Below are 13,280 nucleotides of genomic sequence, written 5' to 3'. Positions count from 1 at the left end.
AAACCCATCCTAGAGAGACCAGTACATTGTTGCCAATTAATTATCTTAATCTCTGGTTTCATTCTCCTGTTCCCCCCCCCCACCCCTCACAGGAAATCTGACAAAACATATGAAGTCTAAAGCACATTTGAAAAAATGCCTGGAGCTTGGCGTAACGATGACTTCCGTAGATGATACAGAAACTGAAGAAGCTGGTACGTCATACTGAGTTTGTTTCATTTAGCTTGACTGATGAGGAAGTGAATTACAGTGGTACCTTGGATTACGAGCATAATCCGTTCCAGGAGCATGCTCGTAATCCAAATTGCTCGTATATCAAAGCAAGTTTCCCCATAGGAAGTAAGGGAAACTTGCTTTGATATGTTCCCACCCCAAACCTTCCCCCCCCCCCCGAGGCCAGCAGCGCTGCTCCCCCCCCCACGAGAACCGGCATTGCTCCCCCCGAAGGCCCCCCCCCCCGCGAACAGGCGCCCTCCCCTCCGCCCCCCGCCGCCATCGGGCACCCCCCGCCACCACCGGCACCCCCCACGCGCCGCCCCCTGAGATCCCCCAACCCACCCGAACCCTCTTCTTACTTCCAGTGTAGCCTCCGCATCGACATCGCCGGCATCAGCATGTCCTGTGCCCGAAAATCTGCTTCCTGTGCCGGGCCTTGAGCATACGCACATGCTCAAGGCCCGGCACAGGAAGCAGATTTTCGGGCACAGAACATGCTGGTGCCGATGCGGAGGCTACACTGGAAGTAAGAAGAGAGTTCAGGTGGGTTAGGGGATCTCAGGTGGCGGCGGGGGGGGGTGCCCGATGGTGGCGGGGGGGGTGCCTGATGGCGGCGGGGGGGTGCTGGATCATGGGGGGGGAGGGTGCCGGTTCTTGGGGGGTGGGGCGCTCGTACAGCGAGGCAAGCTCGGTTTACGAGGCACCAAATTTGCGAATGTTTTGCTCGTCTTGCAAAACACTCGCAAACCGGTGCACTCGTAAACCGAGGTACCACTGTATTTTAAACCTGTACCACCTTTGCAACTCTAAATTTATACAAACAGTTAGCTTCAGTTTGCCATGGAGGCCTGGACTGAAATCATTTAGCTACATTGGAGAAGCACAGTGAACAGGTTTTGTTCTGTTAACCCTAGGGTTAAAATCTGGACCCATAGCCCCACCCCCAGGCCCGCACAGTTCTTCCCAGCCCTGCCCCCATTGTGCCCAAGTCACGCTCCCACAATCTGTTCTCTTCCTGTTTTTTCTATTCTTTAACGTCTTTCCTTTGGCCTCTGGGGGATCTCTCTCCTTTTCTGTTTCCTTCCCTTTACTGCTTTTCCTCTTATTTTTTCTTTCTGTCTCCTCTTAAAGTTCTTGTATAATGGTATATTGAATGGTTTGGAGAATACACTTTTCTTTTTTGTGTAACAGTTATTGAATTGATAGTATTAAGTTTTTCTTCATCCTTATTGCTGGAATGTCTTTAATTGTCTATTCCCGTTTTTTGTATTTTGCTAAAATTTTCAATAAAATTTCTTGGTAAAAAAAAAAAAAAGCAAGCACGCAGTGTCACCGTGTTGCATCTGCTCATGCGCAGATGCCCTCCCAACACGGTCCCAAGGTAAAAACTTTTCAAAGTGCCGGATTTTGAATAGCCGTCCGGACATGTCCGAGAAAATCCAGACATCTGTAACCCTAGTTAACCCACAGAAAGGAGATGAGGGACTTAACGGACAATCAGTTTTAAAGATTACAAGGACTAAAGTCAGCACCTTCTTCATATCAGGCTTGCAAGGTGCTTTAAGTAATTGAGCTTTATGGTAAATTTTCAATTTGTGTTTTCATGTGACCAATAAGTATTTATCTCAGTAGTCATTATTGTTGTTCTTGAAATGCTTATCCAATACTGAGACCATTTTAAAGAATTCAAAAAATATTCAAATAAGCCATACAATGTCTTCCTGAAAAGTCTGACTCCTAATTTATCCCCTTCTCAACCCTACCCCATTACCCTTTAAGCATTTTCATTTAAAGCTTTGCTATTAGACATTGGGAACAAATAATGCCGATTAAATAAATTGTACACAGTTTATTCCAAAACAACAAACAGCTATATCAGAAATCAACAAATTAATGTTGGTTGTCTATTCCCCCACCCAGAAAAACCCTCTCCTCTTCCCTCCTCCTTTCCACCAACCCAATAAATCCCTCCCATTCTCCCACATTTTACTTTAATTGCCCCAAACCCTTCCTGCCTCCTCAATACCAGGCTACTCACAGAAATAATAGTAGTCTTCAGGAGGCCTTGACTCTTATAGCCTCCTGTTAATTGGTAAGGAGGAAGAGAAAATCTTCCACCTACTTATCCCTCCCCTAGAGACCATTTTAAAAGCACCTACATATTTAAATTGTGACATTTGCATGTGTTGATTGGCTACATATGTAAAGAGTGATTTCAGAAGGTACCATTTATACTTGTAGATACCCGGAATACAGGATGTAAAATATTTTAAGTGGGTGTGTTGTGGGCAAGGTTTGGATGGGACACAATAGTATACGTGAATTTTCCATTTTATAATGGGAAACATACATTTATCAAAAATAATTTCCCCATTAGCTTTTGTATTTGCTCTTAAGCATGCACAAGTTTCATAAGAGTGCTTATTTTGTCCTGGATCCACCATATTTTATTTTTGCCTTCTAAATGGGGGAAAAAAACTTGACTGGCTTCACTGCTTAATTGACTCTGTATGTTTTTCGAGATACACACACCAGCTGACACTGATTTATGCAAGCTGCAAAAGTGAGGGCACTCTTTGTTTTCCACTTATACCACTGAAAAATTGTTTCTGTTATTTCATGACATATATTTGCCAGTGACCTTATAGGTATTTTTCAAAAGGCTTGACATTGGGCAGAGCCTTTTATAAAATATTGGGGAAATGTGAACAACCCCCAGTCCCATTTCCCATGTATGCAAAATGAGTCTAAGAATGTCTCAAACACACCAAAGTGAGGCAGGCTGTAGACAGAATGTTCTAATCAATTTATTTCATATGTACTTGTGTGGTCATACTTGTAAGTGCATTACCAAATGCACCATCCCCATTTTAGATAGGTCATAGAAGTAGGAATTGAGATGTGCAGGTCAGTTCATCTAAAGATTTTTGCTGTCATTTTAGAACAGAATCTGCCAGCACAGAGCCTCTTCTAAAATACAGGAGAAATGAACTATTTTGGACCAGCTTCATGTGTTAAACATCCACTTTAGAAACAAATGTATGAAAAATAAATAGGCTCAAAATCAGCACATAAATTCTTATCTTTGAAGCATTGGAAACATAACCACTGGGCAATTAAGGGGAACTCCTCCCCATCCCTTCAGAGCAGTGCTGCTCAATAGCTGCTGTTTACCAAATCCTAAGCATGCTTGGTAGCGGGTGTAACTTTGAATGTCAGTCTCTTAGGACACTGATGTTTAGCCCCATTCTGAAATGGGGAATAAACTTCTATAAAATTGCCACACCCATGTCCCACCCAAGACAAGCCCAGACCATATCCCATTACTATTTGCATGCACTTGGGTTTAATAAATGTATTTCAAAGCTCTATATAGGCACTTAGATGTTTATGTAAGATAAAATGTTTAAATGCTGGTTTATACTCGTGTAAAATGCAAATAGGGCTTATAAATATTTTTTTCAGACTGTACACTTTTCTTTTTAAATACAACTGGTTTTTAGAGCTTTCTAATGACTTGCATACAACTGTTTCAGAAAACATCGAAGACCCACACAAGGAGGAAAAGCGTAGCATGACAGGTCTATCAACAGATCACCAATTCTCAGATGCTGAGGAGTCAGATGGTGAAGATGGAGATGACAATGAGGATGAGGATGATGACGATGATGATTTTGATGAACACCAAGGAGACTCAACACCAAAAACAAGGTCCAGGAGCACCAGCCCTCAGCCACCTAGATTTTCCTCACTGTCTGTTACAGCTGCCATGTCTCAAAAGGCATCACCTGAGAGTTCAGATTCATTGAGTCATACCTCACTGATTGGTTACCTGGCTACTTTGCCTAGTATACAGGTGACTCCCCTTATGACAGCAGGTGACTCATGTGGAGATGCACGGATGATGGAGTATCAGAGACTTTTTCACAGCAAGTACACTGATTTGGAGCATGACAAGGACAGGTTGGACATGCCAAGCTCCATGGACGAAGACTACGTGCTTTCATCAGAACCCAGCTCATCTCCTCATGATTTCTCATCCTCCAGCCAGCAATCCTCACCAGGGTACGATTCCTCGCCATGCAGAGATAATTCACCAAAGAGGTATTTGATACCTAGGGGGGATTTGTCACCCAGACGACATTTATCACCAAGGAGAGAGATTTCACCCATGAGACACCTTTCACCCAGAAAGGAAGCCGTATTGAGGAGAGAGTTGTCACCAAGAAGAGATGTGTCACCAAGACGTCATTTGTCACCAATTAGGCCAATGTCACCTGGAAAGGATATTTCTGCAAGACGAGATCTGTCTCCAAGACAAGAGAGAAGATATATGACATCAATTAGAGCAGCCTCACCTAGAAGGGCTTCGTACCATAGTCCAAGTTTGCCCCTGATTCATTATTTACAGTCTGAATCATTATCCTTGGGACATCACATGGTAAGTATAAAAACATTTCATATTCTGATTCATATTTACAGAAGTGGCAGTGTTTTTATACACATACACGCACACGGCCTTTGCATACATGCAGTCAATAACAGCTTTATTAACTTCATGTCCTAATCCCAATATACTGACCCAGTATATTTGTCACCAATGAATATTGTACATATTCATCAACTGATAAAAAAATTCAGTGAATTTCTTAAAATTAGGTTGCCTACTGGCTGTCCATTCTACTAGAGCCTGTGCTGAAAATTTTCATTTGATATCGCCTTTTTGCTGGGGACTTCTGTGTTTAATGGAGTCTCAGCTCAAAATGCATGAAATGCCAACAGCACACAGAATACACAGTGCTAAAACACTAGAGATTTCCATTTTGAGGCTACAATGGACAGATGAGTCAGTCTCTGTATTTCTCTCTGTGCTAGAGAGAGCAGGCAAATTGAAATGCTGGGATAGATTCTGGTGCAGGCTTATCTCTCTCATTCTTCTCTCATATCACCCCACTTGTGCCTTTCCAAATGTAAAGCAGGGAGTTAATCCGAACTACGTTCGTAAAATGCACACCACTGTACATCATCGTAAACAAAACTAATAAGAACCATTTCAATATCCTTAAACATGTGCTAGGTTCTGCCTTTTTCAGCTATCATCTTTCTCATAATTTTTGTGGCTCATCTACTTTTGACATACACTTCTAACACTATTACACATTTAACATACCTTTTAATTAATTCTGCATGTGTCATATTGGTAATAAAATACATTTATTAAAATTTGGTATCCTGTAATTTAGAACACATTCATGCGGCTTATAAAACACAATAAAATCAGTTAAAACAAAAAAAGAATGCCATTATCAATAAGAAAGACCTAATCTAACTGCCTCTTTTACAAAGCCACGCGGCAACAGCCCCGAAGCCTTATAAATCTCTATGGGCTTCGGGGCCATTAGCGTAGGGCAGCCGCTAGCATGGCTTTGTAAAAGAGGCCTTAAGTATTGATGGGAGAAAAAAAATCCTTTTTTGTTGTAGTCTCATGAATGCAGTCTTCTCATGTCCACTGACAATTTGAAAATTACCTCAAATTAAATGTCAAACTGGAAAAATTAGATTTCTCAACATAGACTTAAATTTTGGAAATGAAAGTTCACTTTGAATAACTTGTGGAAGGTCATTCCATTAGAATGGAGATAAAAAGAAAAAAGCAGAATTACAAGTTGATTCATAATGAGCCACTTTTGGTGAAGGAAGTGCTGGTCTTTGAGAGTCAACTGGCCATAATGTATGTGTTGGAGTATATGGAATGGTTGCAATATTAGAATAAAAAAGCAAATGTAGGGCCTGATATTAAAAAAGGAGTTGAGCTCCTAAATTTATGTTTCTAAGCTAGGCTCCTAAATTTGTGTCCTGTTTTCAGTCTAATTTAGGGGCACTTTTACTAAGGTGTGCTAATGGATTTAGCGTGTGCTAAATACTAAGACATAGGAATAAAATGGGCCTCTTAGCATTTAACACACATCTTAGTAAAAAGAACTCTTAGGAACCTACTTCATATATTTTCTTTTTTTATTTATATTTTCAATCAAAGAATTACAACACTTTGAAAAAGAAAAGATAATAGACTCAATGAATACAAGATTCGAAAAGGAAAAAAATAAAGGGAGAAACTATCCCAATCTTCACAAATTATACCATGAATATAATCCACATTATGGAGAAAAGTCAAGGGACGTTGAATTAAGAAATATAAAATCAAAGAAAATACAGAGTTCTTTGGATTAATAACTCAAATAGCCTGATTAGTGGGTGTAGTGGTAGGTTCCGGAGTCTTTATGGATGCCTTGCCTTCCAAGAAATATTGCAATTGATCCGGTTCATAGAAAATATATCTATTTGTTTGATAAGTAATGCAAAGGTAGCTCCCAAACTTAAAACTGATTGATGAAATGTCAGAAATTTTTCTGCCTTGACTGTGTCCGGCTTGAAACATCAGGAAAGATGGCAATCTTATGTCATAAAATTCAACATTTTCAGTCCTATAGAAAAGAAGAAGGTACCGCTTCTTTATCTTGCAAAAACACAAAATTCACCAACAAAGTGGTTCTATAGGAAATTTCAATTTGAGAAGATTCTAACATCCCAGTAAGGTCCAAGTCCTCGGGACGTGAAGTTAATTTATCTTTTTCTTCTTTTAATTGATTCAGGTAATATAATTTCTGTGGTGGAGGTATATTGGACTCAGGATACTTTAAAACCAAAGTCAAAAAAGACTGGAAAAGTTCTTTAGGAGAAAGCATTCTCGAAACTGGAAAATTAAGCAATCTTAAATTCAAATTTCTATTTGCGTTCTCCAAATTTTCAATTTTTCTTATCAATAAATTTTTGTCTTTTAATTATGAGTTAGAAGAAACTTTTAAATCTGAGACCAAGCCCTCAACTTTATCTAGTCTATTAGACTGGTGTTGAATTTTTTCTTCAAATTCCTTAAGGTGAACAGCAGTCTTTTGACTAGTAGTGATAAAGTGGGTGTATACCTGATAGAGGCTTTCCATAGCCCCCCATAACACTTCCATGTCCACCACCGCTGGTTTTAGCAAAGGTCTCAGAGGGAGAACTGGAGACCCTCAGGTTGTTGCATTCTCATTCTCCCTGCTCGTCTCTCCTCCTACCGCCTGAGAGCTGGCCGGGAGTGATCGAATTACCTCCGGGGTCAGGGGTGAAATCGGCAGTTCCATTGGAGATATCAACTCCAGTGCTTCTTGGTGAGTCACCGAAAGCCCCGTCTCTATCCTGGGTCGAGGAGGAACAGCAGGCCCAATCGGGCTCAGCGAAACATCGCTGTCCAAATCCAAGGTCAACCCCCCTTGGATAGTGGATCCGCCCGGATCCAAAAGCACAACGAAGGTGGTAATCGCTGTCTGCCATGATGTCATCGGAGAGGAGGCAGGAAGATCACTCCTCTGTCTTCCCCTGCGTTTGGGTATACCTGCTTTCGACTTCAGATTATCTCTTGGGAAATACTTCATATATTTGGGAGCTTTTAAGTCTAAAGGGGTAATATTTAGTCTATGGCAGTCAGTGGTATTAAGACACAGGCTCTGGCATTATATATCAGCGTATATGCAGTCACTAGGAAGGTAAGGGGAGAGTGTGGCACAGTGGTTAAAGCTACAGACTCAGCATCCTGAGGTTGTGGATTCAAACCCATGCTGCTCCATGTGACCCTGGGCAAGTCACTTAATCCACACACCCCCCATTGCCATGGGGACATTAGATAGATTGTGATCCCATCAGGACAGACAGGGAAAAATACTTTAGTACCTGAATAAATTCATGTAAACTGTTCTGAACTCCCCTGGGAGAATGGTATAGAAAGTTGAATAACAAATAACTGGGCACTAGCTGATATTCAGAGCAGCGGGTAAAATTAGGACAGCCTATTTGTTATCTTAACTTTATTCACTTACTTAGCCAGTTAGCAAATAGAGGTGTCCTTTTACTGAGGCTAAATGCTACTATGGGCATGTTAGCATTTAGCACGTGCTAATATTTAAAATGTGCTAAATCGGCTAGCGCGCTTTAATAATAATAATAATTGTTTATATACCGCCAAAGCCAAGGTAGTTCGAGGCGGTTTACAATAAAGAAGAGCTGGACATACTGAGAAAAAACAATGAAATAAAAGAGGGGGTAAATCTCAGACTCTCCTGTGATAATCGGATAGTGCAGGGGCGGTTAGTGCTGATATTCAGTGATGTTGTCCAGTTAAGTGCTATTAAATATCAGTGGATAGGCCCTGGATCGGTAGCTGCTATTTGGGTCTTTGCCAGGTACTAGTAGTGCCCTGGATTGGCCACCATGAAGATAGGCTACTGGGCTAGATGGACCATTGGTCTGACCGAGCAAGGCTATTCTTATAAGTGATTTAATTGGGTAGAAGGCTCTGCTGCTCAGTTAAATCGCTACAAATATTGACTCTTATGCTTTTAAATTTAGGTCTTTTCAAACAATTTGGTCACTCATCAACCATTTAAGTGGTAGATGAGTGACCAAATTGTTTGAAAAGATATCATCTCTCATCTTCATCATTTTTGTGATTAGGGTAATTTGATTTTTCATAATTTATGAGCGTGCGTTTAAATTTAGGTCTGCCATAATTTGCCTATATTTATGAGGCAAGGCCCTGATTCTAGAAATGGCACAGAACTTTGTAGGCGCAGTTCAGCACAAGTGTCAAACACACACTACGCACCGTTTATAGAATCATATCTAGTGGTGCCTAAAACAGTCTTAGGCACCAGTAGGCGTTGAATCCTTAGGCACACTCCATTTATGCCAGGGTTTTCTTAACCTAAATGAAGGCGCTTAAGTCAAACCACACCCAAGATCCACCCAGAATCCACCATGCCTACTTTCTAATAGATACCTCAGAGTAGGTGCCTACTTGAACGTGGTAGGCACCTACCATCTAATTAATTGTAATTTAATTGCTTTTTAATAGCAATTTTCAATTAACGGCGCCAATTAATGTTAATTAAATAATTCATTTAGGCACCTAGATTGGCTAAACATGCCCTGCAGTCTTTTACAGAATCAGGGGCCTAGTACTGAAAATCATGCCCTACTTTTTGTCCCCACCATAAATCCACCCACTTTTTGTGCTCTTAAGTGTATAAGTTTAGTGTAATTTTGAGCATAAAGTTAGGCACTCAGACCTAATAAATTTTCAGAGAGGCCAATTTGGGAGAATAAATCTCAGGAATCTTTTGAATATCAGGCCCACAGTATTATAGTTAAATTGGGCAGTGTGTGTGTGAGAGACTTAATTGATGTTACAAGTATTTTATTTTACTTGTTTCTGTTTACAGAGCAAGCGAAAAGGCCTATCTCAGGCTCCCTTCTTCAGCCTTTATGGAGAAAAAGATGAGGTGCCGGACTATCAAGGTTCAAACCACCTCCCAGAAGGTCATTGTGACCATGTCTTCAGTCATCTTCCTCTGCACTCCCAGCAGCAAGTGCGAGCGCCTGTCCCCATGATCCCCATTGGAGGCATTCAGATGGTCCACTCAATACCAGCATCTCTGCCTGCTTTACATCCCCAGTCTACTGTACCCCTGCAGACCAAAGGCTCTGAAGAGAAGAAAAGCACGATAGCAGATGCTTTAAGGGACTGCTCCACCATTTCTAAGCACGCTTCCCAGGCCGCCTCCCGAGATGCTCTGTCTGGCGCATCACCTTCCCCGTTATTCTCTCTGAGACATAGCATGTCACAAGACAGCCCGCAACCTATAGAAAGAGAACAGGAGGAAAATATACAGACTTGTACAAAAGCCATTGCCTCCCTCAAAATTGCCGCAGAGGAGGCTGCTTCCTTTGGGGCAGATCAACTCTCTAAGGCTCTTGAGACCCAATCAAAAGCTTTGGAAAGTGCACAGCTTAGCATTAGGCACTTTAGTGGATCTGAGCCTGGCCTGCTGCCGGCTGGTGCCTCGGCCACCCAATCTGACTTGCACGGTGAAAGAGACACTTTTGGTACATCACAGGCTGCATTAACTCATTCTATGTTTTATAGTCAGAACGTAGAGGTCAAACCGTTAAGCTTTCACAGTAGGAAAGATCCGCAGGCAAGCACAGAAGACGGGAAGGATCCAGCACTAGAGAAGAGCAAAAGGCATTGATTGGAATGGTATTTAGAATGTACCTTGAATCATAGGAGCCAACTTTTCAATATAATTGGAGGTGCTAAACCCAATGGAAATTACCCCTCCCTGGACACACTCAAGGAGTTTGGTCAATAGTGGGAGCACTCAACCAGCTAGAGGTAGAAGAATACAAGGTTATGACATGCCTGGGCTCAAGAAAGACCCGTTTGCTAATATGTATACCTTTGTCATAGCAGAAGAGACATAACATGCAACATGTCGTGAGCCTGACCAAAATGAAATTTGAAATTATCTTATTAGGTCTGGTACTTCTAAAGTGTACAGATGTTTGTGCCTTTTCTTTACTTTGCTTATATTCTTATAAGCACTTTTTTTAGCAGTAATTTGTAAATATTTTAGGAATTTGTGTATCTGCTTTGTAATAAATGTAATTTCCCTCTCCCCCTTTTTTTGGACATTTGGGTCTAAATGATGTAAAGCAAAATAGCATCAATATATATGTGAGGTTGCACTAAGATATTTTTATATGATTAAAACTGAACAGCTTTTATGTACAGCTAATGATTCTGTAATACTAATATTTATTTACTTTGTTTCATAAATTGTACATTTATTTTTTTTTCTTAATGTTGTGAATTTCTTTTCTATGTGAAGCATGGGGTTTACTGTTGCATAATTTAGAACAAAAACAAAAATGTATAGTGTAAACAAGATATTTAACGAGAGTACCTTATCTTATTCTGCACTTACGCATTAGTTAAAACAGAGAGAGAGAGAAAAAAAGATTAAGAACATATTGGTCAGTTCTTAACTCCTATTTTTTTTTTTTTTTTGTCTTTTGTTTGCTGGATTGATTATAACTTAAGTGCTGTTCGTGATTTTAAAATGATAGTACCGTAAAGCATTAAATGTAAAACAGTGTGCTATTGTGATGGGTTTTTTCCAAAGCTTTATAAAACAGTTATAAATATATTAAAAGTATTTGGTCTTATGTGAACATGTTGATCTGTATACTCAGTTATAATATATGGGAAACATTCCACCCCATGTAAATATGTACAAGTGCATCACTGGTACAATTTTATGTAACTCTCGTTTGGACACTAGGTCACCCCCTAACTGTACTGGAGTGTCTTTAAAAAGAAGGTGACAAAGCACATCTGACCGTATGGAGATGGATTATCTTTGTGCTATTTAGTGGATTATAATTCTGTGAAACCAAGTTTGTATATTGAATTACAATACATTAAGGAGTGTTCTTTAAAAAAGAAATAAATATACAGTTACATGAGTGTTGCGTTTAATATGGTATTGTGCTTGTTTGAAAGATCAGTATTCAGACTCCAGCACTGTGGCATACATTGTCTGTTTAGTTTATGTTTTTGGAAGGGGTTTTTGTTTTGTTTTGGGGTTGTTGTTTTTTTGGGCGGGGGGTAAATTTCATCTGATACAGCATAGAAAGTGCTTCAGTGAAAAGTTTTAAGTAGGAGATGATAGTGAGCATCCTGACTTGTTTTATGGCCAGATAATAAACTGAATATTTTAGATTTTAGTAAATCAGAATCATTTAATCATGCAGGGACTAGGAGCTGGATAACATATGCCTTGACATCAGAGAGGATATTCGTTTTAGAATACTCACAAGATCATGTGAAAGTCAGAGTCTTCTGCTCAATTCAAACCACAGAAAATAAGCCATGAAGTTTGACAAATATTTAGCACTATTGAATTATTCTAGAACAGTGGTTCTCTAAACCTAGTTCTCAAACTCATAAATATTCTGAAAACCAGAATATTGGATGGGTCTTGAGGACCATGATAGGAATCGCTGTTCTACAACCAAATAACTCACAAGAATTAATTATCATTGAGCATCACACTGAAAATGCTTTCTGAATTCTGGTTCTTTAAAGAAAAGAAAAAAAAAAATAGCACTGTAGTATGAATAGCCTTCACAGACTTTCTACAGATAAGGTTTTAGAAAGAAAAAGTTAGTTATAAATTACCGTAAACAAATATTACCAAGGATGCCCGGAGGAGAAAGGGAATGCATAATGACAAGGAAGTGCACAGCAGGTTTCTGTCACTCACTGCATTTGCTGATTTTCAGTCTGGAAAAGGAAGGAAGATATGTAGCATTTGGAATATCCGTCCTTGGATGTTCCTCTTGAAATGTAATAACATGAATGTGAAATACTCATATGCATCCAGCAGGTTCGCATAAGCATTCTTACACTAATGAAAAAGCTAAATAATAACGTTGAAATAGTACTTCTCACTGAGATGTATATATTCTTTTCTCCCCCCTCTCATCCTCTTCTACCATATGTTCTATATACTTGAACTACAATCATGTGACCATGTGAACATCAAGTCTTCTTCCTCTTAAAGCCTTTGTTGTTGGAGCAGAAATGTGTACTGGATAACACACCCAGATTTTAAGTGCAATCAGATAGATCACTGATGAGTAAAGCAATTGGTAGACAGGAAACAGGCTTCTGGGTTATATTCATGCATATCTGTGCTAGTTCCTCATTGTTTCCAAGGATAACCATAACATAACATGGGTTCAGTAACAAAAAGGACTTTGCCGGGTAGCTTAATAAGCAAAGCACATAGGAGCCATAGCAGGGAGGAATTGAGAGTGAAGAGAGAGACTTTGAGGAAAATTCTCAAAACTCGCCAGTAAAATCCAGTAAGTCGATGTAGTGGAAGCGATTTTACTTTTAAGGGCAATTTTCAGCATAATAGAATGCAAAATATATGCATGATATTTGTGCGGAGAATCGCTAGTAAAGGGGGAGGGGGAGGAACTATGCCTAGTGTTTGCTCAGAAGAGTAATCGCTAAGTACAACTCCTCCCTCCTGTCAGAAGTGAAAAAAAAAACACCCAAACAAAAACATGCTGCTACTCTCCCTGACAGTGGCTCCCCCTGTCATGATGGGCTCAGT

General features: G+C 40.1%; 1 protein-coding gene across 3 annotated transcripts in view; it reads left to right on the top strand.

Moving 5' to 3' along the window:
- HIVEP2 (HIVEP zinc finger 2) overlaps positions 1–11,610 on the top strand; it is a 428,321-nt gene extending 416,711 nt beyond the window's left edge. For all 3 annotated transcript variants that reach the window (XM_033936471.1, XM_033936473.1, XM_033936472.1), the window contains 3 exons: positions 93–194; positions 3,753–4,657; positions 9,534–11,610. In XM_033936471.1, coding sequence (XP_033792362.1) covers positions 93–194; positions 3,753–4,657; positions 9,534–10,343 — 1,817 coding nt within the window. In that variant the 3' untranslated portion in view covers positions 10,344–11,610. The remainder of the gene's footprint in view (positions 1–92; positions 195–3,752; positions 4,658–9,533) is intronic.
- Positions 11,611–13,280: the final 1,670 nt, after the last annotated feature.

The sequence above is a fragment of the Geotrypetes seraphini genome, chromosome 3 (genome assembly GCF_902459505.1).
Source record: "Geotrypetes seraphini chromosome 3, aGeoSer1.1, whole genome shotgun sequence".
NCBI lineage: Eukaryota > Metazoa > Chordata > Amphibia > Gymnophiona > Dermophiidae > Geotrypetes > Geotrypetes seraphini.
Note: the sequence above shows the minus strand (reverse complement) of the source record. Positions and strands in the feature narration are given on the sequence as shown.